Source organism: Sorex araneus, chromosome 1 (genome assembly GCF_027595985.1).
Source record: "Sorex araneus isolate mSorAra2 chromosome 1, mSorAra2.pri, whole genome shotgun sequence".
Lineage (NCBI taxonomy): Eukaryota > Metazoa > Chordata > Mammalia > Eulipotyphla > Soricidae > Sorex > Sorex araneus.
Window position 1 is genome coordinate 431,571,701 of NC_073302.1, and position 26,685 is coordinate 431,598,385.

A 26,685-nucleotide genomic window follows, 5' to 3' on the forward strand; every position below is an offset into this window, starting at 1 on the left:
CACTGGTTCCCAGCGCATTTATTAAATTCACTCAGCAAATATTTGCTCATCACTGTTTGAAGGGATCTGGATAGAGATGTAAGACGCGGGGCCTCCACGGACAGGTGAATGAGGGAGGGAGCGGGTACCGCGTCTGAATACAAATAAACGCGCATCCCCCTTGCATCATGCCAGAGACGTGAGCCACGCGCCGCGGCAAGTTCCTGCCGAGCGGGGTAAATCATGATCCTTCAGAGTGGGATACACAGCCGGGGAGGAGGAAAGAGCGATCTCTCTGCCCGGGTATTCAGCGAAAGCTGTCAGGCCCAGTGATGGAGGAGTGGCTCTGTATCCCGGACACGGAGCCCTGTCCTGTTCCCCAGTGTGTATCTCCATTCCAGCGCTCTAGCCTCGAGAGGTGAGGGGCTCCGTGCGTGCGCTGACATGGAAATCCACTTTTGTTTCTACTAGGCCCAGCTGCCGCGCAACCTCATTTTGTGTCCTCGAGTATATAAAATGGATGTAATGATATGTGGCCAGCATGGCTCACTATGAAAGATGAGATAATGCGGGGGCCTGAGCTGCTCCCCGTGGGGAAACTCAGATCGCCTGGCAGGTGTGTGTGTGTGTTTTTCCCCCGCCAGCTAACTCAGGCCATACATTTGCATGGGAAGCCAGTGCCGCTTTGCACAGCCGAAAGGATTAGTGTCCTTAGCCAAGTGTCCAATTTATTTGCTAGGGAATCGCTTATTCTCTGTAACATCTGAACTGGTGTCTGAAAAATTGCCCGAATTCCTCGGAGAGCCCGTCTGTGCGAATCCAGACAGAGGACTCACTGGAACTGTGGTCACTGAAACATGTGACAAGGCAAACAGATGTCTACCGAGAGCTCCTGCTGGGCTCGAAGCTCGGCCTTTGGCCTTGGAACCTGTGATTCTCGCCGCGTTTTGGTCCGGGAGAGGAGGAAACCGAGGCTCACGCAGGCGTCCAGAGGTTGCTTTGGTTCTGGGAGTGTCACTTCGGCTCCGTCGAACTCTCTCCCCATCAGCACCAGGTGCCGCTTCTGCGTGGCTTTGCAGCCGTCCTGGCGGGCCTCGGCGGCCCGTCTTGACCTGTGCCTTTCCTCCGTCCCTCATTATCCGTCCGCTTCCTCCGCCAGGTTGCTTCTAGAACTGCTGGAGCTGCTGTTCGACAAATTCAACGCCGTGGCCGCGGCCCACTCTGTGGTCCTGGGGTACCTGCAGGACGCCGTGGCGGCTGCCCCGACTCAGCAGGAGGACGTCAAGCTGTACGACATGGCCGACGTGTGGGTGAAGATCCAAGATGTCCTGCAGGTAAGTCTGCAGTTCAGAGTGACAGGGGGCAGCAAGAACAGAACAAGCCTGCCCCCGCCCAGGTGATCCTTGACCTGCAAATAGGACGAGAGAAGAAGGTTTCCGTGGAGGGCAGTGCCCCCCGTGATTCCCTGCTCTTTGATTCCGTTCAGATGATGTTTTCTTGAAAGCTGTCTTTTTCATTCTTTTTTTCTCCCCCTCTTCCCCCCTTTAGGACCATCCCTGGCAATCTCGGGGTCAGTAATACTGGGGTCCATGCACTGCCGGGGTTTGAACCTAGTTTCCTGTGCCTGCCAGGAATACACTCTACCACGTAAATCACCACCCCTCATACGCGCAGCCCCTTCTAAAGGCCTTTTAACAGAGTTTTCCAGGTTTTTTCTTTTTTTTTTTGTCTTTTTGGGTCACACCCGGCGATGCACAGGGGTTACTCCTGGCTTTGCACTCAGGAATTACTCCTGGCGGTGCTCAGGGGACCATATGGGATGCTGGGAATCAAACCCGGGTCAGCCACGTGCAAGGCAAATACCCTACCTGCTGTGCTATCGCTCCAGCCCCGAGTTTTCCAGGTTTTACAAGGGCAAAGGGCCAGAGTGATAGTACAAGCAGCTAAGGGGCTTGCCTTGCATGCAACCGACCCAGGTTCAATCCCTGGTATTCCATATGGTCCCCAGAGCGCTGCCAGGAGTGGCCCATGAGTGCAGAGCCAGAAGTAACCCCTGAGCACTGCTGGGTGTGGCCTATAAACAAACAAACAAAAAAGTTAAGTCTCAGCAGGTAGCAGTCAGGGATGTGCACTTAGGCTTTCTGTTACATTGTTTCACTTATCAGTAAGCCCTTCAGTATTGACACGTTCCTGTATGCTATTTCATACATATATCTGTAGCCTAATCATATCACCATTTTCCTTTGGTTAACTTTTGAATATTTTAGAGTCAGTGGCAGATCAGGGGCCTATTTTGAGAGAGGAAACGAAATTTGTAAGTTTAAATATATCACCACGATTTTTGAAGATGAAGGAATGGTAGTAATGCTTGGTATGATACTGCAGAGATGGTATTTAGAAATATTTATTATGCTTTCTCTCCATGTGTCAGGAAAATAGATTTGATTTGTTCCAATGAAATTAGAAATAAGATTAAGAGTTAGCTGAAGTAAATTTGGCATAGCTAAATAGAAGTAATATAGTTAGGCAATGCCAATTGATGAAAAAAATTAAGTATTTGTGGAGAATTGAAGAATATAGTTGTCAAAATGAAATTTCTTGCCTGGCAAATAGTTTTCGTAGAAAAAAATATGACTGTAAATTATCATTTTTGAGAGTACAGGCATGTTTGAGAGCATAAGCACAGAATTATATGTTTGATTTTTGGTTATTCATGAGATACATTTTGGGACTACCATGCTTTATTGGTGGATGGTTCAGTAGGAAAAATAAGAGGTTGTAGCTTCAGTTCCTGAGGTGTTTATTTATTTATTTATTTTTGCCACCAGGTCTATTATATTACCCAAGTGAATATATATGTGAGGCATTTAGGCATTTGTGTATTGAACAAAATATTTTTATTTCTTGGAAAGTGGTAACCTATCACTTTGCATCTTGGTTTGCTAATCTGTGGTGGAGATATATTCTTTTGAGGGCACACATTTGTTTGAAGGATAAACTAAGATAATAGAATTCAAAGCTATTTCAAAATAGTTAGAATCAGGGACTTTTGATTCTGTCCATGATGAAGCTACTACCAATGCATTGAAAGCTGAATGACCTAAGAGAGAGAGAGAGAGAGAGAGAGAGAGAGAGAGAGAGAGAGAGAGAGAGAGAGAGAGAGAGAGAGAGAGAGAGTTGATTCTTTCCATGATGAAGCTACTACCAATGCATTGAAAGCTGAATGACCTAAGATATGAGAGAGAGAGAGAAAGAGAGAGAGAGAGAGAGAGAGAGCAGAAAAGTGGAAATTGAAGTCTAATAAGTGAGTGCCAGGCTCTAAACAAGGGGAAGCGAAGCGGAGACTGGGGTTCAGGGACGTGGAAGCAGCTAAAACTTTTGATGTGGCATACTGGAAAAAGGAGGACTCCCCTGGAGACAGTACTTCAGACATTTGAAAAGCTTCATTGGCCTTTGGGAAGACCAGAAATTGAGTATTCAGGGCTTGGCAGAAGACAGCTGCTGTGGAACTGTGAACTGAGAGGAGATTTTCGAAAATTCCAGACGCTCAGAAATGTGGTGTTCAGGCCCCCCGGCGTGGGGAGAACCGTTGGGTACTCTGTGCTTTCAGGTGTGAGTTCAGGAAGACCGTGGCGTGCTTTTAGCTCTAGAGATCTGCTCGTGGTCTCCCCTAACAGAGGCCCAGAGCAAGTCTCTGCGGCACCAGCCTTACAAGGGCAAAGGGCCAGTGATAGTACAAGCAGCTAAGGGACTTGCCTTAGCTAAGTGACCTGTAAGTTCACTCCTGCCACTGTAAAGTGAAAGCGGCACAGCATAGACTAGGCGCCAGCTTCCCAAACTGTGGACTGACACCCAAAGAGCAGTGTGTAACTTTAGAAACTTTATTTTAGAATACACTTCTTGGGGGCGGAGCCATAGCACAGAGGGTAGGGTGTTTGCCTTGCATGCAGCTGACCCGGGTTTGATCCCCAGCATCCCATAGGGTCCCCCGAGCACCGTTAGGATTAATTCCTGAGTATAGAGCCACTGGTAACCTCTGAGCATTGCCAGGTATGACCCAGAAACCACCCTTCCCCCAAAAAACTATAAAACCCCACATTTCTTTATGGTTTATCATCAATAAATTATTGACTTGTACACCTATATTATATACACACTTACTCAGGATTGTGCAAAACCTTCTCTGGTGAAAGGGAGTTGTGAGTGGAAAAATATCTGATCTAGATTATTAGTAGCAGAACACTCACAGAGTGTTCAATGTATAATTCTGTACTTACGATGAAGCAGAAAAATTACTCATAAAGAGGATTTTAAAAAGTTGACAAATAAATGTGTCTGAAATTAAAACTCACCAGGTGGATTTTCAGCAGATAATACAATTTTCATGTATTGTAGAAGAAAGGATCACAGAACTTGCAGATAAATCACTCTAAGCCTTTGAAAATGAACAGGATGAAAAGAGATAGAAAAGCATTGAGAATAATTATACATAATTGATGTAACTATAAACTTCTTTTCTCCTTCACCTCTCCAATTTTATTTCTGTTATGTTCCTTCTTGATGGTAATTCAGGATTCTTATGAAGTTGCTTGGGATGACTTTTCTATGAGCTGACAGACTGACTATCAATATTTTGAGTAACTTAATTTTTCTAAAGAAAATGTACTGAAAAGAATACAGAACAAAAACATAATATTCTGTGGAACTGTTCTGTGCCTTCTAATATTTGTGCAGTTGTAAGTCCAGAAGGAGAGAGGAGTTGGGATAGAAAAGTTTTGGAAGAAATGATGACCAAAAAATTCTAAATGTCTAGAAATAAATAGAAATCTATAGATCCAAGAGGTGCAACCAATTTCAAGCCAGTGTAGCGTAAAAAAGACCAATACATAGGTATATCATTAAGTTCTTGAAAACCAAAAGAAAAAAAATCATAAAAATCATTAAAAAAATCATTTCCAGCCAGAGGAAAAAGACATGTTGCTTACCGGAAAACAGGGCTAAGATTTCCACTCACATTGCAAGCTAGAAATCACTGAAGTCCATCTAAAAAGTGCTGGAAAATTGTCAATCTAGAATGTTATAACTACTGAAAATATCCATTGAAACAAGGTAACAGAAAGATACTCAGATAAAGTTGAGATATCAGTGCTTCAGAAATGTTCTGGAAAGTGTTTCAAGATAAAAGAAAGTAGTGCCAGAATTTTTATGATCTCTAGTACTTCCTTGGGGGCCATACCTTGGAGGCCTCTCCTGGTTCAAAGTTTGGTGAGGCTGGAGGCCACTCCCATTGGTGCTCAAAAAGTCATGTGGTGCTGGGAATTGAACCCTGAGCTTTCGTATACAACGTACGCTTTCAGCTCTCTGAGCTGTTTTTCTGGATCTGTGATCTCTTGATACTTGATCAACTTAAATTTATATTCTAAAATCAAAACAAATTATAAGTTTATTAAGATCCTCTTTGTCATATTCTTGATAATGGCTATAAACAAAGTAATAAGGTGATGCTTTACTTTGGGATATGTCAAATGTTTGATTTGAAATGTTGAAATCAAATATGATTTCTATACTTTTGAAACCAAAACCCATCATCTCAAATATGTTTATAATTAATGAACTGTGAATTCCATCAAATATTAGCAACAAAAATGTAAACATTATTAAAAAATGTTTCTGGATTATAAAACACGTAAGAAATAGTCATTTTACACATTTGGTTTCAAGTGAGTGGTTTGAGCCTTATCTTTATATTATGCCATGAATTATTAATTTGTTTAAACAGCATTATTGAAATATAATTTGCATGGCATAAGATTCTTACATTAGCCATATAGATTTCAATGATCTTAATGTAGTTGTGAAATTGTGGAATTATTATTATGATATAATATTAGAACATTTTAATTACTCTATAAAGAAACTTAATATCAATTTCCAATCCTCCCCTCAGCTGCAAAATGTTTAAGACACTACAGAGGAATGTTGTGTTATCTTAGTGACGCGTCACCCAGTGACAATGCTTGGTTGGTCTTTCCTGTTAATGTGTACGTCTGTCATCAGCTGAAAGTGTTTGATATCCAAGAAACAGAAGACCCCAACCGATCTAATCATAGGAAGTGAGGGGTGTGTCAAAGAAACGGTTCATTCCGTGTTGTCATGTTTAATTGGCAAGCTATGATAATACTATTTACTTCCCTTTTCCGTATGTTTCCATTTTCTTCTCCTCCTACTTTCTGCCATCAGCTTCTGTTTCTTTCTTTTTGGGGGGTGGTGTGGGGTGGATTTTCAAGTATTAGTTAAGTTTCTAATTAGTTAAGTTTTTCCCTTTATTAGTCAAGTCATGATTCAGGATCCCCTGGGCAGGGATGCCCAGGTGCCATGGTCCCTCCTCAGCATCCAGGGGAAAGGACAGAGGACAGAAGGGGTGGAGCCAGTTCAGATCTTTCCCGGAAATGTGCTTTCTGTCCGTGGTCATCCTAAGTCAGGAGTCAGGACAAGGGGGAGATGAACTTGTGCATATGCCGGTACCTTTCGCACACACAGGCATCGAACTGCCGTTTTGCGGTGGTAGAAGTTCAGGTAGCTCCGCTGGCTATTCCAGGTCTGGGTCTGGTTGGTGAAGAGGCCCTCAAAAGGGGCATCTGGTCTTGAGTTTCCTCCCGATGTCTTCCGCCACGATGTTGACTCCTCAAAGCGGCCCCGAAGCGCCTCGTAGCTCATTGTGACCTTCAGCAAAGATGTCATGATGCATCTGGAAAATCGGCTTCTGTTTCTGAACCGTTACCCTCTACCTAATTATTCTTATCTTTTACTGTTAATTTAATTTAGATGTGGAGAAAGGCATTTTTAGTACATTTATATCAATATTTTAGATTGCTGGTTCGCAGTAAAAATTGTTAGGCAGCTTTCAAACTGTTTAGTTTACTCTATTTAATACACCCTCTTAGAATTTTGGGTTAAGAGCAAGTGTCCTTACTCTTCAACTGTCTAGACCGCTTTGATTCGGGGGACATACACATACATGAACTAACGTTGCCAAGTGTGGAAACAGTAGATGGGACAGTGCATTGTATAATCTGAGACATGTCGAGCGGATCAGGAAGGGTTCATGGTGAGCTGATTTTGGGGCAGTTCATAGAGGTAGAGGAGAAGGGGGGATGCCCACTTCAAATTGGTGGATGGTATGTATGAGTGTGAGAAAGATGGGATCAGTAAGAAGAATGGCTTCGCTGTCGCTAAAGGTGTATTTTTTGTGGACTAAAAGATAAATCGGGAAAGGCAGATTGGCTCCATGTTTTAGAGGCTTTTAGAGTCATTTGAGGGTACGTGATTTATCCTCCACCTACTTAATAGTTTTAGAAGCTGGGGGCTGCTAGGTTCACCTGCCGATTATTTCTTAGCCCTGTCCCAGACCTGTTGAATAATAATTGTTATAGATCAAGAGTCTGTGGTTTGCTTTGTTTTGCTTTGGCTCCAAAGATGATTTGATGTTGTTTGTTTCCGATCCTGTAATTGGATGCTGTTGCTTTAGGCCAGTGGTTCTCAAAGAGTATTTCCTGGACCCACCTGCATCAGAGTTACTTAGCGAATCCCACACCCTAGGGATGGGGCTCTACAGGCTGTTTTAACAAGCCCTTTGGGTAATGCATATGTATGCTGATGTTTGTGGACCTTTGCTTTAGGTAGTTAGAGGACCATGGGGAATTTTGATTGGGGTGTGATGAGGTGAAGTCACATTACATAGTAAAATTAATGCTGCCGTGTAAAGGACTAAATGGAAATGCTCAAGACCAAAGCAGAGACACTGTTTGCTAGGTTCATAGAAACTGCATTGCATTATTGGAGATTGTTTTCTGATAGGAAAATAAACAAGGTGGGCCTTCTTGGGTTATGGTAAAACTATATAGAGGAGAGACAAGATTTTGTGGATCTTTTGGGAGATATTTTAGGAAATCTGGAAGACCATGAGGTTTCCAATATGACAAGTATTTTAGTGGTGGTTTAGCGCTAGGCTGTTGGACCCCAGGTGTGGTAGTTATTGCAGGGGCGTGGTCAGTAAAATGCTTGTAGACTTCGGTGAGGTGTTTCTTTGGCAGGCGTTTCTCTTTCCGGCTAGTTGAGCACGGGTGACCTGGCAGGAGCAGATGCAGTACTGTGGGCTCAGAAATATTAAATATATGATATTCTGGACAGTTTGGAAAAGAAGATTTTGGCTCAAGTTTCCATGGAGAGTTTTCTAATTGCTTTTTGGGGGGTTTGGTTTCCCAGGCCATCCCAGGGTGTGGTATGGTAAAGGAATACAGAGAAGAGAGATACGATTTTGTAAATCTGTTGGTAGTCAAGGGCTACTTGTGGCCCTGAGTGTGTTATGGTAAAGAAATGCAAGGAAAAGAGGTAAGATTTTGTAAGTCTTTTGGTAGTCAGGGGCTACTTGTGGCCCACGTGGGGCCGGAGCTCCAGCGTGGATCCCTCCACCGCCCTTTGTGGTATCTCCCCAGTTCGTCCGTGAAGGATTTTGTGCTTAGGACCCGTTGAGTTACACATATTGGCTTATGCTGTTGGTATAAACTTAAAAATGCTTGTTAGGTGAAAAATCAGTCCTGCAGAATGAAATGACTAAGAAGAGCAAGAGAGGATGCCAGCAGGCAGGCCAGTTTCAGGGTGAATGAAGAGGTGGGCGTCACATTTGGTGGGTGGAGTCCCCAGCTTTCCCAGTTTAGGTTTGTTTCAGTGTTGCACTTTGAATCAAAAATGTATCTTCTCAGAAGCTTGCCGCAAGTGTGTATGTGGAGCGAAGGGTAGTTAGGATAGAGAAGGGACCAGTATGGCAGTAATAGTTTGAAATGATCACTCCGGACAAGAAGCGAGTGTTGAAAGGCGGTAAAGGGATATACTGGATAATCTTTCGGTATCTGTATTGCAAACTGTAATGGCCATAAGGGAAAAAAATAGAGAGGGAGCAAGCAAGAGAGAGAGACACAGAGAGAGAAAGAGAGAGAGAGAGAGAGAGAAAGAGACAGAGAGAGGGAGAGACAGAGAGAGAGAGCGAGCACTCTCATAGATGGTCAGGAGGGAAGTTGCGCGCATTGGTGGTGGCGAATGTCCACTGGTGAAGGGACGGGTGTTAGAACATTGTATGACTGAAACCCAATCAAGAACAACTTTGTAACTGTGTGATTGTAACATGGTGATTCAATGAAAGAAAATTTTTAAAATGTTTCTTCTTGGAAATTTATTATTGTTGTTATTATTATTATTATTATGTTTTCTACTCCCAGTGATGCTCAGGGCTTACTCCTCCTGGCATATATGTAGCGATACCTGCTGCCAACTCTGGGGACCATATGTGGTGTCAGGGATTGAGCCCAGGTTGGACACCTACAGGGCAAAGGCAGTACCCTCTGTACTATCCCTCTAGCCCCAAGAAAATGAATTTTTGGTTTTGAAAAGATTTAAGCTGCTTTTTTGCCCTTGGGGCCTACGGCTCTCCCTGGCAGGCTGACTCCAGCCTGTGTTGGAAGGCTCCTGGTCTCGGCGTGTTTATGCCTGGGGACAGCCTGGGGAGGGGACAGGCCTCTAGCTAGCACGCCGACAGGGTGCCAAGACTCGCCTCCCCCTGGCTGCCCTGTGCCCGCACACCGTCGCCTCCCTTCTCAGTGTTACACTCCTTCTGAGACGGTGATAATAGAAACGCATGTTCCTGCCCTTCCGAGCAGCAGCACTGCCTTCCAAAATGTCACCTGCTTCGTGACATGCCTATCATGTCGTGCGTGGCCTGCGCATTTTCGGGTCTCGGAGCGGGCGCAGCACCTGCCACTCCCCATTGGTTGGCGAATTCTTCAGAGCCAGGGACGGGAGATGCGTGCGTGGTCCGAGAGTCCCAGAGTGTGACGATTCTGGAAGAAACACCTCAGTTTTGGACGCCTCATTGTCAGGCAGAACCAGACCCGGCTCCACGGTCTTAGCTGGACCTGGCGGGGCGGGACGGGGCCTTCTGCTTAGACCCTCCCCCTCTGGAGGTCCCCTTCTCCCCCCCCACCCCCCCCACCCCCCGTCTAGGCAGTGCTCTGTGCAGCGCCTTGGTTTCTTCATCTGGACATGCAGAGAGGCAGAGTTTTAGTTTTGTGAATGGCCGCGTGGCCGTTTGAACAGGGAGGAGACGTGCCTCCTGCAGTGAGTCCTGGAAACGCTTGCTGTCAGGTAAGGGGGTCCACAGGCTCTGCCCATCCCCACCATGACCTCAAGGTTTGGTTGTTTTTTTTTTTTTTTCCGGAGCAGACGGTTGCAATTTCTATTCTGAATCCAGGACTGAGGCTAGCTTGTTCTCCGGCGGTATGTCACTGGATATTTTGCTTGGCTGAGGACTCCAGGCTTTAAAGTAGATCTTGCTTCCCCCGCAATTGTTTCAGACTGGGCAACACGCGCGAGATTATTGCCACAGAAGTAGGTTTTCTTTATTTCCCAGCCTTTACAACTTTGCGATAACCCCTACTTTAGCTGGCATAATTGAAGTCACGTTTCGGCCAGGCCATCGGGAGAGATTCCAAAAAGTTTCTTGGTCTTGGAAATTTCCTTCTGTCATCAGTTTGGATGACAGAATTCTGCTGGATGAATAGAATTAACATTTGAAATGTAAATAGAAACCTTTCTCTGAATTGAAATCTCTCTGTGTGTGTGTGTGTGTGTGTGTGTGTGTGTGTGTGTGTGTGTGTGTGGGTGCGAGGGCGTGGAGGGCCATTTGGACCTCACCTGACTGTGTACCGAGCTTACTCATAGGTCTGTGCTCAGGGATCACACCTGGTGGTACTTAGGGGACTATTTGTGGTGCCGGGGATCGAGCCAGGGTCTGCTCTCATGGGAGGCAAGCACCTTTTCTGCTGTCGTATCTCTCTAGTGCTAGAATTAGTTTTATGGCACCAGGAGTGCCCTATGTTGCTTTATGTTCATTACTAAAGCGTAAGACAAATGTTCATGGGTAGCCAAGGAACTCTCTCCGACTCCCGTTGCCGATAGGGCCAGTGTACATGTCAGAGTTCAGGCAAGGGTGTTCTCATGTCCAGTGAAACCCATGTGATGAACATTCGAATACAGAGCTCAAACTTTCATAAATGGCGTCTTGCTGGTAGACACCCCGGGATAGCTAGGGCTGGGTGACAGTTGGCTCCGTTTTAAATCCTGGTGACCCAGAGTGTATCTGCTTGGACCAGATTCGGTTTTGCTTCAGAGAGGCATTTCTCAGCTGGGAACCAGATGGCCCTTTCTAAGCCCCCAGAACGTTCTACGAGGGCCACAGATGGAAGTGACGTGATCATGGGAGGTTCCAGCAGGACAGTAGTGGGCCGCTTGGTAGGACAGGGGGCCACAGGATGGAGACCAGCGGGGAAGGGAACAGTGGGAGAAAGGTTGAGAAACAGTGAATCCAAGACAGTGGCGTCCTTCCTACTGACCAGTGTCCCTTCAGTCTGCCATTGCCAAAGCTCAGCTCTGCTTTTGTGTCCAAGGACGGACTATTGAAAGTCAAAGTCCTGTCAGACCCTGTGGCTTGTCAGGCGTGTCTGGGCAAGCTCGAGTGTGAGAGCTTAGTGCTGGTTAAGGTGTCCTGTGCCAGAGCTAGGAACCAAGACGCCGTAATTGAGCGATGGGGATTAATGGCTGTAGGTAAAACTGTATGATGTGCATGGACTGTTCATACACACTATGGCATGAAGGCACTCCTGAAGGCTAGAGGATACAGAACAATCTCGGAGCACTATCCGGTCTGGTGTTTCAAATAGAGCCTGTTACTCTGTCTTCTGGCAGAATCTCTTGCCCCTGCACTGGGCTGTCTTTACCTGCGCCCTTTGGAGGGGGTGGGTTGAGATTCCCTCCCTACCCCAAGCAGAGCCTTGGCAGCCGAAGACCTCCAGAGCCCAGCCACAGCCATGCTCAAGGCCCCTCTCCACTCATTCAGAGGAGCCTCACCCATAAAGGAACTGGCAGAGGAACCCAGGTGTGCGGGACCCGGGGCTGAGATCTCCAAGCCTGCTCAGATCGGAACTGGGCCTCTTCTGCCCAGATCCCCCATTTTCCAGTAGCTAGGCAGTCACACCCAGAAACTGCAGCCCTCCTCCCCCCCCCCCCGCCCCCAGCACCGTGTAATTCCATCAACAGCTAAGATCCGAGACATCTAATAGCCTAGTTCTCCCTCTGGGAGAACCTGACAAGCTACCTAGAGTTTTCCTGTCCGCACGGGAGAGCCTGGCAAGCTCTCCGTGGCGTATTCATATGCCAAATACAGTAACAATGAGGGTCTCATTCTCCTGAACCTGAAAGAGCCTTTAATATGGCACCATTGGGAAGGACGAGTAAAGAGAGGCTGCTAAAATCTCAGGGCTAGGATGAGCAGAAACGTTACTGGGCCCGCTCAAACAAATCGAGGATCAGTGGGATGATAGTGATAGTGATAGTGCAAGTGCATGGACTTGTTAGGTGATTTGAGTGAAAGTAAAGTAAGTGGCATCACCATCCACTGGCATTGCTTGTGTCTGCCGCCAGGGAAGATTTTGGAGCAACATCTTTTTTTTTCTTTTCTTTTCCTGACTGGGCAATTCTTTGTTTCTTTTTCCTAAATCGGTTCTGACTGTGGACGGGGTGTGCTTGTGTGTCTAAGTTCTGGAATATGGTGATGGTGTGATGGTTCTCTTGGTTTGCTTCTCCATCGCTGAGTGCTGAACTATTCCGAGCTTTAGCGGAAGCTCTGCTGGTTGGGGTCCCGATTTCTGTGGCTTTGGCTGGTAGCTTTCATTTGGTGATGAGAGGATCCAGAAAGACTGGACAGCGGGGCGGCCTTGGGCCAGTGGGATTCTTCCGTGGCAGCTGGCTTCCTAACGGGGAGCACGCCACAAGGCAAAGGTCTAGTGTGGGCCCTGCCTGAGGCCCGGCTTAGACATTCCATGGCATCTCACTTACCTCCCTTCTTGTCAGAAGAGCGGCCTGGATTCAGGCGGAGACACAACAGCAAAGGCTTCCTTCAGCGGGAAGGATGGCTAAGAGTTTGTGGGGGCTGCAGCTTTACTTTGCCCTGCTGGATCAGACACCGGCAGAAGATACTCTCAGAAGGTCAAGGCCAGTGTCTCATTCTTTATCACTGCTCTTAATTGGTGAGGGCACATTTATGATTTTTACTTATTTTGGGGGGTGGGCCCGGGGGGTACAGTCCCCAGGAAGTGCTCAGAGGGCCCAGGGCACCAATCTTGGTGATTCTCGGCCAAGGGGGATGGACTGTTGAGTGCAAGGGCATGAGGATATGGTGCGGCTCTGGCCTGCAGTATCGGGGTCCACCTGGACTACATGAGCAGTGCTCAGCAGCCTCCGGGGCTCAACCCAGCCATGTTTGGGACCTTCTGGTCACCTCGGTGGTGCGTGGGGCTCTCTGGAGTCACAGCTGGCGGTGCTGGGGAGCTTCGAGGGCTGTATCTGGTGTTGCTCTGGGTCACTGCGGTGCGGGATGGAGTGAGGGTCCGGTGCCTACGAGGCATGTCCCCTGACTCCCCAGCTGCCCTCTGGAAGACCACAGTGACTTTTACAGCTAGCTCAGATGAACACAAAGCCTCGTCCAGATGCAGTTTGGAAGATAGGAGTCATTCCAGGAATGGCCCTCTTCCCGGGCGTGTGTGAGAACTCTCGCAGACATTACACTTTATCTGGTACTTGAGATTCAAGCCCTGAAATGATTTCTTGCATATCTTATTACTCCCTCTAACCTTTCCGTTACCATTTGTCTTGTTGTTCCCTTTTCAGAGATGAAGAAACTGAGATAGGAGCTTTAAATCATATTTTTATCATCCACGAGTCAAATGCAGATCTCCGCTGGCCCTAAATTTCTTTCTTTCTATCTTTTTTTATGATGTTGATATTTCTTTATCACACAGTGTCTCTTAAAAAAAAATCTCTCGGAATTGAAAAATTAAGGTTGCTAAGGGCTTGGCTTGATAATCAGATTCACAATTTATGATGCTCTTAAGCACCTCTAGGTACCTCGTTTTGGATTTCTTATTATTAATATTCAGATGCCTTTAGGTACCGAAAGCTATCTTGAGCAACTTACGCAAAACGATAGAATGAATGGTTTTCATTTAGTGCAGTTTTACAGTCCCACATACTGGTTTTGATTCGCTATAGATTTCTCTTATTTCGGGGGTTATTATTGGGTCTCCTCAGCTGAGCTCAGCGGGCACCCGAGTGACAGCTGGCAGTAGTCTGCCAACCAGGCGGTGCCTTTCGGTGCTTGGACCCCGGATGCCGAATGCCACAGACCCCTGAGGTGCCAGGAACTCCTCCTGTGCTTGGGAGAGGGGGACCGTCACACGTTGTTGGGATTGGAACTTGAACCCCTGTGCATGCAGAAGCCTGGGCCCCTGAGCACTGAGCTCTCTCCCTGAGCCCACCCCCCCCCGACAGATTTTACATTGTCGAGGTCTGTATCGTTCATATCCTGTCCTGTTCTGCAGCCATGGTTTTTTCATTAGCTCTGGATTCCATTAATGGAGGATTCTCCCAGTCCCGCGCTGGTTCTCAGATCAGTGCCTGCATGTTCTCTGAAATGAGAAGCAATGCTATTTCTCCGTGCAGCATGATGTTTCGTACTGAGTTCTCATACGTTCTCTCTGAGCAGAATGTAAAACAAATATTTTTTTGAATTACATCTTTCTTTCCAGAATTTGCATTGGCATTTGCATTTTTGTTCCTTGCTCTCTTGAAAAGATAAAAAAAAAATAAAGTCATTGATGTATAAGCCTACTTTGGATTGTACTTTGTTGCTTTGGCATTTTACTTAAGGGAATCTGTGATACACTTTTTGTTGATTCATTTAGTTGAAATGATTTTAATTCGCATATTTTTTTTCCTTAAATGAAGGCTCTGCTTTGAGGAATTTGTCTCCTGGTATGTTTCTAAATGTATGTTTGGAAGTGTATTTATACCTCCCCATGTTGATCTGCATTCAGATGATGAAAATTGGGAATTTCAGGTATCAAATCACAGTCGTGAGATGGAGATTTGTCTTTTTTCCCCGCTTCTAAAATGCCAAAACTTTTGATAAATGCGATGCAATTGCTCCAAGGCTTTTGCTTGGCCACACAGGGTCACGGAAAGAGGCCAGAGATTAGGGGGCCCCTCAGGGATGAATGAACTCTCAAACCCTCTTCGCACCGACTCTAAGGAAGGGAGAGCCCTAGTGACGGGGTGGTTTAGAGTCCAGGCAGCCGAGAATCCAGAGTAGGCAGACGGTGCTTTGGGCCTGTGAAGTTTGAGGTCTTTGCAGAGTATCCCTGCGAATTGTGTTACAGGGGGCTGGGGAGTGAACACAGGCGGTCGGGGAGAGGCTCGGCCTGGAGAGAGATATTGAGAGATCATCCCTTTGCCTATGGATGGCAGTTGATGCTGCATCCATGGACCCACCCTGAGAGGGCCTGAGCCACTGCACAGGGCGTTAGGTACCAGCCTTGCACGCAGTGACCCAACTCTGATCTCCCGTACTTCATCATCCACCAAACAAGCTCCAGGCCAAGCGCACAGTACCCCTTGAGCACCACTGGACATAGCCCTAAACAAGCAGCAACAACAAAACCCAAAATGGGGAAGGGGAAGGGGAATAACTCATGAGTGTCAGGTGTGAAGCAGGGTTGGCCTCCCTTACGGTGTGCCTGCAAAACCAGTCACCGCAGGGGACCGGAGTGTATTGTCGCTGGAGAGGTAGCATTCTTTCAGGGGTACCACTCTTGCCTTTTTTGTATGTCCATGTTCTGTAACCTCCCCGCCTCCCCTCCAGCACACACACACACACACCACACACACACACACATACACACACACACCACACTGTATGTGATTTGGTATGGCAATCTTTCTGTGACAAAGACCCAGATGCCTTTCAGGTCCAGGGTGGTGCCTGGGAGAAGCCGACAGTTCCCTGAGGGTAGGGGGGCTGGACAGTGTGTGGGGAGAAGGAAGCCCCTCTCTGAACAGGGCAGGGAGCACTGGAGCAGGACAGCGAGTGCATGGAGCCAGTCATAGAGTTGAGACCTGGGCATGGAGGCGGCTTGGTCCTTGTGGGTCTCTCAGTGGCTTTTGTTTTGTAAAGGAATGGGCGAGGATGGCAGTGCCTTCTCTCCTGGGAAATGGGAGATGAAGTGGTAACCCCAAGCGGTTGGTCCACAGTAATAACCAGTGATAACCAGTATCAGCCAGGGCCTCTTGATGGGGGAAAAAAAACGCAGATGTTTTACGGAGGAACAAGGTGGGGCGGACTTGATGCATGGAAAAGAAACATCAGGCCGTGAAGTGACGGAATTGCTTCCCACCCGAGTGTAAGACAGCCGAGCAGAAAGGAAGGAGGAGATGCAGAATGTAAACCTCAGCACGTGGGGGCCGCTTCCTTCCTGTAGCGAAGGGGATTGGCCCAGAGGAGGGTCCCCCCAGGGAAACGGGCTTGAAGCGTCTGGATATTTGATCCTGACAGGATTGAATGAGGATCAGAGGGGAAGTAGACGGAATATCCCTCGGAGGCGGTTTCCGTCTTTCCTCCCTGTGTCTGGGCCCTCACGGTGTCCTTTGGCCCAGTGCGATCAGAGGAAATTTGTCCTGTTCCTGTGCACCCAGGCCAGGTATGCATGTGTTCTGCTGATTGACACCCGCTCGAGGGGCCTGCTGGCCCCGGCTCAGCTTCCTGTGATGTGACCGGAGTAGCTGGCACCGGTTGATCAGGCGGGTTGGCGTGCAGTTGGAGCAGGGTTTTTTCTCTGATTCCGACTGGCCCAGCAGCCCCGCACGGGGGCTTCCCTCGCCTCCTTGGGGAAGAAGAGCTGGAGGACTGGACCGTCTGCGTCCTCCCACCCTCAAGGACTTCAGGGCCAGAGACGAGACTTTTGAGGCCCAGGTGACCATACATGAAAGGATCTGTGTGCAGAAACGGGATCTTTCCAGATCCCCGGAGCGGGGGGACTCCTGGAGAAAGCTGCACTCTCCTGGGGTGGGGGTCGCAGCCAGCATCAAGCTTGCTGGCAAACCCCGCCCCCGGCCACACTGCAGGCAGTGTATGGGACTGTTTGGGGGCCTTCGGGGGGGTGGGGGGGGCAGCCAGGGTTTTGCACACGAAGGCCCATGCTCAGTCCCTTGAGGCACATCCCTGGTCCTGTGTTCCATTCCGTATAGTAGCGTCCTTCTAGAATCAAAGAAATTAAAAACAAAAAAAAAAACCCCAAAAAACCACTGTATAATCAGGCACATTACATGAGGTCTGTGTTTTCCTGTAATAGTTATCTGGGTAAGATTGTTTTCTTAGCTTGACATTCACATAACTTGCACAATTTGGACTAAGTCTGCTTTTCCTTGCTTTCCGTTTTTTTGTTTGCTTGTTTTTTTGTTTGTACTTTTGTTTTCCCTTCCTTCCAGAAATGCTGTGTTCGGATGAAATCAGTCTCTGTGTCTCCCGAATACAGTGCTGTCCTTTCTTACACAGGGCTTTCTTCATGCTACACATCTGTCTCATTTACTTTGCCCTCATGCCATCCCTTAATCCCTTCTCCAATGGCCTGACTTACCTCGTCTCTTTGAAGCACTCATTGATCGCTTCCTTTCAAGGACTCCTTCCTTTCAAGGACTCCTCCTTTTTGGCATTGTACTATTCATTCGAAGTATCTGTGGGCTATGTTTGTCTTCCTCTGTCAAATCTACCTTTTCCTTTTCCATCAGCTGAAACTTCTTCAGAGTACCGTTTCTTATATGTCTTTAGATTTCACACTTTCAGTTACTAATTGATTTTTCAACTATTCTTTTAGTTGTTGTTTTTTTGTTTTTTGTTTTTTTTGGTTCTTTAGGCCACAGCCAGTGGTACTCAGGGCTTATTCCTGGCTCTGTGCTCAGGGATCATTCCTGGTGGACAGTATGGGGTTTTGGGCGTCGAACCAGGGTCAGCTCTGTGCAAGTGAAGCATCTTACCGACTGTCCTGTCTCTCTGGCCTGTGACTTTTTCTTTTTTTTTTTTTTTTTTTTTGGTTTTTGGGTCACACCCGGCGATGCACAGGGGTCACTCCTGGCTCTTCACTCAGGAATCATCCCTGGCGGTGCTCAGGGGACCATATGGGATGCTGGGATTCGAACCCGGGTCGGCCGCATGCAAAGCAAACTCCCTACCCGCTGTGCTATCGCTCCAGCCCCTGGCCTGTGACTTTTTCAACACTTTGGAGAAAAGTAATTTTCATGGTATCCCCTTCACCCCAGAGTTTGGCATAATATCTTATGTGTAGTATGAACCTTAATGTTTCTTGAATGAGTAGTATGTACCCAATAGATGCCTATGACAAGTAGCTTAAAGATTAAATTTTAAATGCTTTGTGCATTTGATAAACTCTATAGATTTTTTAAACCATGCAGTGAGGAATCATGAAACAGTGAAGATTTGCCTAGTTTTTTTTTTTTTTTTTTTAATGGCTATGCTCAGGGATCACTCCTGGCTCTGTACTCAGAAACTACTCCTGGTGGTGCTTGGGGAACTGTATGGGGTTTTCAGAAATCTGATCCTGGTTGGCCACACGCAAGGCAAATGCCCTACCAGCTACATACTACTGCTCTTTCTCCAAGTTTGCCCAGGTCTTAAGAAGCCAGTTCAAATTTCCTTCTCTTAGAATGGATAGTAGTTCAGTTATACACAGGGTTTCTGTTGACGTGACAGATTAACTTAGTCTACATAAGTGGTATAAAATAATGTTGGCAAGAAGAAAAACATTAATAATTGAGACTATCACAATATTGTTACTAGATAACTCATTATTTTAAGCATTGTTTTTATTTTATGTATGATAATATATAAAATAAAAGGAAGATTGATGAAAAATTTAGCTGTTGTTTAAATTGAAATGGAACCATCCAAAGTCGCCCTGAGGTATTTGTTGGGTGGGGGTGGGGGAGGAGATTGTACATTTAGACTTTCCATTTTGATTTCCTTATCCTTACTCCAAAGTTTTCTTTGTATCTTATTATAAATTAGATCAACTTACAGTGATAACTTTTGTATGTGATTATCTTAAGTGTTCAGTTCTTCTTTTGAATCATCAGAGTTTCTGTTATGTCATACCTCTAAAAAAATATTATTAGTCAGGGCCAGAATAATAAATAGTACAGTGGGCAGGGTGTTTGTTTTGCACGTGGCCCATCTGTGTTCACTCCCTGGCATCCCATGAGACCCCCTGAGAACTGCTAAGATTAATTCCTGAGTGCGGAGCCAGGAGTAACCTGTGATCATCATGGGGTATGCCCTATCCCCACCCAGTAAAAAAAAAGAAATGCTGTTTAATCAGGGGATGGTTTCACCAGAGGGGCGGCTGGGGCCACGAATGTGGCTCAGTGCTCAACCCCATGCCAGGCTATTGCATTCTGGGCAACCTGGAGGGGGCAGGGTGAATTCCCCTCCCCACCCCAAGGGGCCAGCCCCGGCAGCCAAAAACCTCCAGAACTCCGCCACCACCATGCTCACGGCCACTCTCCATCCACACGCTCGGGCTGAGCCTCACCCATGAGGAAACCTATTCCTGAGCTGCGCAGCCACGACGTCTCATGCCTCACACCACTAGTATTCTCTGCATTCACTGCATTTGATGGGGTTGTAGGTAGAAGGCAACCAATCTTAGAGGGAAATATGTTCTTACAGATCTGTATGCACACACATACTTGGAAGCACGCTAGCATCAACCTTGAACAACATATTAGTAATCTAGGAAGGGCTTCACGGTCCCTGGGTGGAATATAACAGTCTTCACACACTTTCCTCGAAGGAAACTTTTCTGGGTCGTTTTCAGTGGTCTATTCACAGCAAACAATACAAAATAAATTATTTTGGTTCTGCTTTGGGGCAGGGGTTGGGATTTGAGATGGAAACATCTGAAATATGGTGGTAGGAAGGTGTAATGGTGGTGGGATTGGTGTCCGAATGTTAAATGTAATCAAATATTGTGAACTGCTTTATAAAAATCAAATTAAGTTAAGAAAAGAATGTGGCGGAGGGGGTTTCTTCAGAGTGGAGCTGGAGGGAGGCCTGCTGTTAGCTGGGGGGCCCTGAGCTGCTCTGGGAATGTCAGGTGCTCACTGCAGCTTTTGGTCTGCAAATGAAACAGCCATGCTAACATCATCGATGATTCTTTTGCATAATCGAAGAACCAAACAAAAAAGTTATATTAATTTTCAGCTCCATTAGAGATGCAAGATTCAAAAAGAGATGTTTGCCAAATGGGAAGGGACTAAATTGGTAGCAGAAAGAAATTTCAATTTCAAGCTTCAAGAGAATGTTACAAATCTAGCATTAAAAAAAAAAAAAAATGATCGTACTCAGAGTGCCTGATTGTGTCCTTTTTAAAGACCAGCAAAGTTCCAAGGGGGAAAAAGTGGGAGAAATGAACTACTGCAATTGGTGGGTAAAATGGCAATAACAGGATTTATTTATGGCAGCAAATTATCAGAGGGACCCTCAGTTTGAAGCTTTCCGACTTGTAAGCGTCCCATAATTGCTAATTCTTTATAGTGTTGCTGATCAAATATTGGGGCTTTTGCCTTTTCTTTTACCTTGTAACAAGTGAAGATGATGAAAAAATCATTTGTGGATGAGTAAAGGTGAAACTCCTACAGTGAAGCAAAGTCATTTAACGGTGCTCACTTTAGGTTGGAGAGGTAGTACAGCGGGTAGGGCCCTTGTTTTTGTGGTCTTGGGTTCCATCCCTGGTACCCTGTAGGGCATCCTGAGCCCATCAGGATTGATTTCTGAGCACTGAACCAGGAGTAAGCCCTGTGCACAGCCAGGTGTGTGGCCCCAAACTAAATAAAACACTCACTTAAAAGATAGTTTGCAGTTTTTTAATGCGAAATAATCTCATAATAGCCCTCTGTGAAGACATAAATACCACTCCGGTATATGGGGAGAACTATTGTTGATTTTCTGGGGCCATTCATCAGAGGACCTTTGAGACGGGAAAAGTGTATGCAGGGGCGAGCAAAGGCGTTTTCTTTCTTAAAAAACCCAGAGAGTCGGGAATGCCTCACTTTCACATCTACAATGCTCCTGATTTTCCATCGACTCTCTCTGTTCTCATCCACGGCCCACTGGGATGTGATGGGGTATATGAGCAGGTCACAATATTAAAGGAACAAGTCAATAGAACCCCGGAACCGTGGCCACCAGTGTACTGAAATTATTTGTATTTGAGCCCCCTGTGACTCCAGAGGCAGTGAGTTTTACTGCTCAAGTGAAAAAAAAAAATGATCCTTTCGCAAGAGGACTGAGGAAAGAAAAGGCCATCTGTTCTGCTTACGTTTCTGTGGGGATTTAACTTGACGCGAATCGCTTGGGGTTCGTGCTGAATAAACCTGCACTGACATTTTATGCGAGAGGGTAGTGCCCTGGGCTTGTTGGGGGACAACCAGAACTTCCTCTTTTGGGACCCGGTAACTCCCAACTCAGAAGCTGACCCTTCCCCTTTTTTGGGGGGGGGGGAGGAGGGCGTGGGTTTTCTTCTTGGCCTTTGCTCACAACAAATGATTGTCTGACTTTTTCTTGTTAGCCTTTTCTCTCTCTCCTGGCCGAGCTTCAGTCCTTTGCGTAGCGTGAGATTTTCTGAGGGTGAATCTTAGCACCAGGTGTAACTGCAGGCCCCAGACCGGCGGTGGCAGCTCCACTTTGCAAGCGGTTGCAAGGGCCTCTGCTCAGCTTCTCTTGGGCTGGTGGGAGGTAAGTGGTGTGCCACGTGCGAGCCAGGCTAGAGACATGGGGGCCAGTGCCAGCCCCAGCCCTGCCTTCGTGCTCTTCCTCAGGCAGCTGCTCGGTGGCTGAGCAGACTTCCTCCCGAGAGTCCCAACATGACTTTAGGGACATATTCCTGCCCCCCCCTAAGGCGTCGCTTCCTGTGACCTCCAGGATGACTCGACTTCTTGCCACACATGCTTTCCGCGCTCACCCTGGGAACCAGAGCATGGAGGCATGACCTTTCCAAGGCCATTGCCTGCTCTCAATGGGTGAGTGCATTAGCATTTGCTTCCGTGCATAGTGGTTGGTGGAAAACGGAATCTTGGCCACCGGCATTCACATTGAAGGGTGGGGGTGGAGGGTGGTGGTGTGGGGAGCAGGACATGAGTCCCCAGATCTTGCAGTCCAGTCTCAGAGCTGAAGTAGCTTCTGGGCCTGGGAATGGGCTCTTTGCCCTCAGTTATACAAAAAGAGAACCCTCATGGGTTCTCTTTTTTGTCTCAAGCTTTGATTCTTAACAGCATTGGGACCAGTCTGATTCCTATCCCACTCAGGACTAATGTAACCATATTCTTTATGTTCGTTTGTTTTGGTTTTTTTGAGCTACATCCAGCTGTTCTCAGGGTTCCCTCCTGGCTCTGTGCACAGGGACCACTCCTGGTGGGCTTGGGATGCCTTATGGGGTACCCAGGATCAAACCCGGGTCAGCCACGCCCAGGGCTAGTACCCTGTCCCGTGACTGTTGCTTTGGTCTATAACTGTATGTACTCTTTACGCCCGTGATACAAGCTGTGTTTGTGTCTACACCCCTCCCTTTCACTCCATATTCCCTAAGCCACTTAAAGTTGTAATTTCTTCCACTGAACTATTATTAGCTTTTTTGGTATTGAGAGTGATTTTTTCCCCATCATTTTTGTTTGTGAAGTAATGGCGTTTTATAGTTGACACTCAACAATTTTCTAAAGATTTTGATTTTTTTCTGTTATATTGATTATACCATTTAATTTTTTTTCTTAAGCTGTCTCTTATGATTATGTTCAGGTCTGCCTTCTGTGTATTGTTGGGTTTCCTTCACATTTATAATTCATCACCCGTTACCTCTGAGCATTTGTACTTGCTTCTGTTCCTCCAAGTTAGATACATTAGAAGATTTCAGTCTTCTCTCTAAACGTATTCTCTTACTAACAAATAAAAAATTGTATTTTGCACATAGTTCCCCATTTATTTCCCACAATGATGATGCCATTATTCTTAACTGAATAAGTGACAAAAATCAGATTTGAAGAGGTAAAATAACTTCCCCTCGCAGTTAAATGGTGAGACAGAGATTCATACTAGCTTTGTCTGATCCCAGTTAAATTCTTGACAATTGCAATATAATCTCCCCATAGTTATAAAATTTTATGTAAGTCTTTATGACTTTACTTCATTCCCTTTATTATGGTATCTTAGTTATGTATTTAGTTTAACATGCTTGTTTTAATCTGAAAAAAAAAAAAGAAGAAAGAGAACTGTTCTCATTACTTCTGTACTAGGGAGAAGGACTTCCAGGCCAGAACTCCCACGTACAGAACCTTATAAATTGCAGGGGTGAGGGACCTTCTCTTTGCCAAGGACCACTTGGATATTCGTGGCATCCTTCATGGGCCATGTCATACAGGCAGACTGGCTGTGTTCCCTAAGGTCCCAGAGCCAGACCCTGTGGCTTCTTGGGCCTTATGTGGGGCCTTGTACTGCCTCCCTGGTGAGAAGTCCTCAGTATCTTAAGGCTGCATGATAGAATGCAGTCTCCTTGATCAACGTTTATTTCACATGACGTGTGCTGTCCCTTCATGTAGCAGTGACATAGTCTAATGTACGTGTTCAGTACCTAAGCATGTTTTTACTCGGTGCTAGGTGCTGTTTTGAGTCAGGAGGAGGACAAGGTTGCACAACACTCTCCCGTTATATGCATTAACCATGCATTTTGCTAGTTTGGTTTTGTCCTTCTGATATTGCAGACAGGCCCCGTCAATCCAGAATCTCGGTGGTTTTGTACATGTTCATAAAAACCTTTTCATTCATTTCATGCCCACTCTCTGCACTCACATTATTCAGTTGTGTAAAGCTGTTAGTGTGGATTCTATGTCTTGGTAAGGCCATATTTTATTTTTGACTTAGTTTTCTAATTTTGTCTGCTCTTATTGAAGTAACATCGCATTATAATATTTTACATGTTTTAGGTATGAATTATAAAAAAATCAGTTTTTGCATTATATTACATTAAATTTGTCATTGGAACGCATGTCTTTTATTCTGTGTTTGTCTCCTTTTGATCTTATTTACTCACTTTTCTACTTTTCAACTGGTAAACAGTAACTGGCCTTATATTTCAAAATACTCTTTGATTTAGTTCATTTGTTTGCTTTCTCAGTATGCCACAGACAAGTCAAATTATATGATGTTTATCATTTTTCAATGTATTTCACTAATTCCATCTACCCTCTAATTCCATCCATGTTACTGCAAATGGTAGGATTTCATCTTTCCAGTTTTATAGCTGAAAAATATTCAATTGTATATACACATCATGTCTTTTTTTTTTTTACCCATTCATTCATCAGTGGGCTTTTAGGTTATTTCCAGATTATTGTAAACAGTTCTGCAAAAAGCATTGGAGTGCTTATATATCTTTCAATTAATGTTTTTAACTTTTTTAATACCCAGAATGGATATTATGGAACCTGGGATTACTGGATTTCTTGGAATTTAATAGATTTCTTAGAATTTCAAATAGAATTTCTTCCATTTGACCCAGTGATCCCACTTCTTGGTACCCACCTCAAAACACGGATTTTCGTCTTCATGATATTCCCTTACCTGATGTTCTCAAAAATCTTTTCTTTTTCCAAAAACTGTGTTTACAGAAACCACTAAAAGCAGAACAAAGTTGAGTGTTTTTGGCCTCTTCCTTGTTTGTTTCCTTAAGTTTCCCATTCTTACCTGAGTTTGGAAGGATCAAAAGAATTTCAGTACCTTTGATTCCCTGCCCTATAAGCAGTGTCTTGACTTCTGTTTTCTCCAATTGGGAATAGTTGATGGCCTGTGGCTTAATTAGTATCTCTAAGTAGATTAGGGAATGTAAAGCGGTATTAAATGACTTCTTTAAAAAAAATTACATTGATAAAGGTTAAAATCCTGATACTTCAGTCATCATTATCACCATCATTTAGAATTTGTGCACCATTTGCATTTCCGATGTGCTTTATTCATGTAAATGAGCTGGTCCTCCTGGCATTTCTATAAATTATGTTGATATTAGCCTCTGAAATGTTGACATTTTGTATTGTTTTGGTTTCTGTTTCCACCAACCTACACCTTGTTAAAAGGGTGAAAGTGATTAATAGCTTTTAAAGCACCAGAGGAAACATTGTTAAATACCTTTGAGGACGGCTAGTGGCCTAGAATTCCTGAGATGGCGTCTGTGCCAACATGGGAGAATTGATTTCCCCTATACCGGTTCCGTGTCTGAGCCATCTCCCTTCCCTCCTCTCCCACCTTCCTCCCCTGTTCCACTGCTCTACCCATTGTCAGAAGACCCATCACCTGCTTTCATTTGCTTTCACAGCCAAACTGCATGTAGCACTGCACTGTTGTCCTTTGTTCATCGATTTGCTCGATCGGGCACCAGTAACGTCTCCATTGTGAGACTTGTTGTTACTGTTTCTAGCATATCGAATATGCCACGGGGAGCTTGCCAGGCTCTGCCGTGCGGGCAGGGTTACCCTCGGGCTCTCTGAGAGGGACGGTGGAATCGAACCTGGGTCGGCCGTGTGCAAGGCAAACGCCCTCCCCGCTGTGCTATCGCTCCAGTCCACAGCCAAACTATACCTGCTTCGTTACACCCAGTTAGGAAACAACGCGCTCCCAGCCTCATAGGTGCTCCTCTCACTTCCTGAAGTTCTCCGGGGTGTGAGGTGCCCGTTCGTAGACTGGAGGTGTTAAGTTTAGCATTGTGGCATTGGGGCAGAATGCCCCTTCTGTCCTGCAGTCTCCTTTTACCCATTCCAAGATAGTCTAAAGCGCCACCCAATATTCAACAGTGCCCAATGCCTGCTCCAGGAATGGTCTCGACCAGTGACTGGACTTGGTGAGAAGTGGGGTTGTTTTTCGTTTCCCCCCTGCTTAGAAAAGCTTGCCGTGGAACTGGGCTCAGAGCTGCTGCTCTCGTTGGAGAGCTTGGACGCCGGAGTGGGGTTGAGTAGAGAAGCTCAGTGAGGAGATGGGCGCGGCGTAGAGTCCAAGCAAGAAAAAGAGATTGTGTATGTGATGTGTTTTCTGGTGACTCGCCAAATCTGCTGGGAGTCGAGAAAGTCTGCAAGGCCAAGGCCGTGCTCACCAGTCAAGCTGCCTAAGTAACGAGGGCCCAGATTTGGGGCAGGAGCACGCCTGCTAGCTAGCGTAAGAATTCTCAGGGAGCTGATAATTAAGCAGCGCTGCCGTGTTAGACATTCTGTCCCAGGCTTTTATCAGCATATTGAGTTCACTCTCGAGATCCTTGAGCTCTGCAGACACAGTTGAGTGGCTCAGAAGACTTCAGATCGTGCTGGGGAGGGAAATCGAGGCAGGTGAAGCAGCAGGGGACCACTGCATTTGATCAGATGTGAAGGGATGAAACCGTGGCTTAGCCTCGTCCTAAAGCCTTGTAGATCCAGCGACTCTGTGGTCCTGAGCCTGGAGAGTTCAGACTTAGATTTGCTGGGCAGTGCTGCAGAGACTCACATGTAAGGCCTCTGAGATCGCCGGAGCTGCCACCTACCCTAGGTGGCTTGCTCGCTCGGCCCTTCTGCTCCCTTGGCACTGGACAGTTTGGTGGCAACTTTCTAGTAAGTGACTTCCCGATAGTTACACGTTACCAGTTTGGGGGTCACCCTATTGACTTTACAATGCTCTCTCAAGTTTTT

General features: G+C 46.0%; 1 protein-coding gene across 2 annotated transcripts in view; it reads left to right on the top strand.

Moving 5' to 3' along the window:
- EXOC4 (exocyst complex component 4) overlaps nucleotides 1–26,685 on the top strand; it is an 858,640-nt gene that overhangs the window by 132,159 nt on the left and 699,796 nt on the right. For both annotated transcript variants that reach the window (XM_004608252.3, XM_055133914.1), the window contains exon 7: nucleotides 1,139–1,313. In XM_004608252.3, the coding sequence (XP_004608309.1) occupies nucleotides 1,139–1,313 (175 nt within the window). The remainder of the gene's footprint in view (nucleotides 1–1,138; nucleotides 1,314–26,685) is intronic.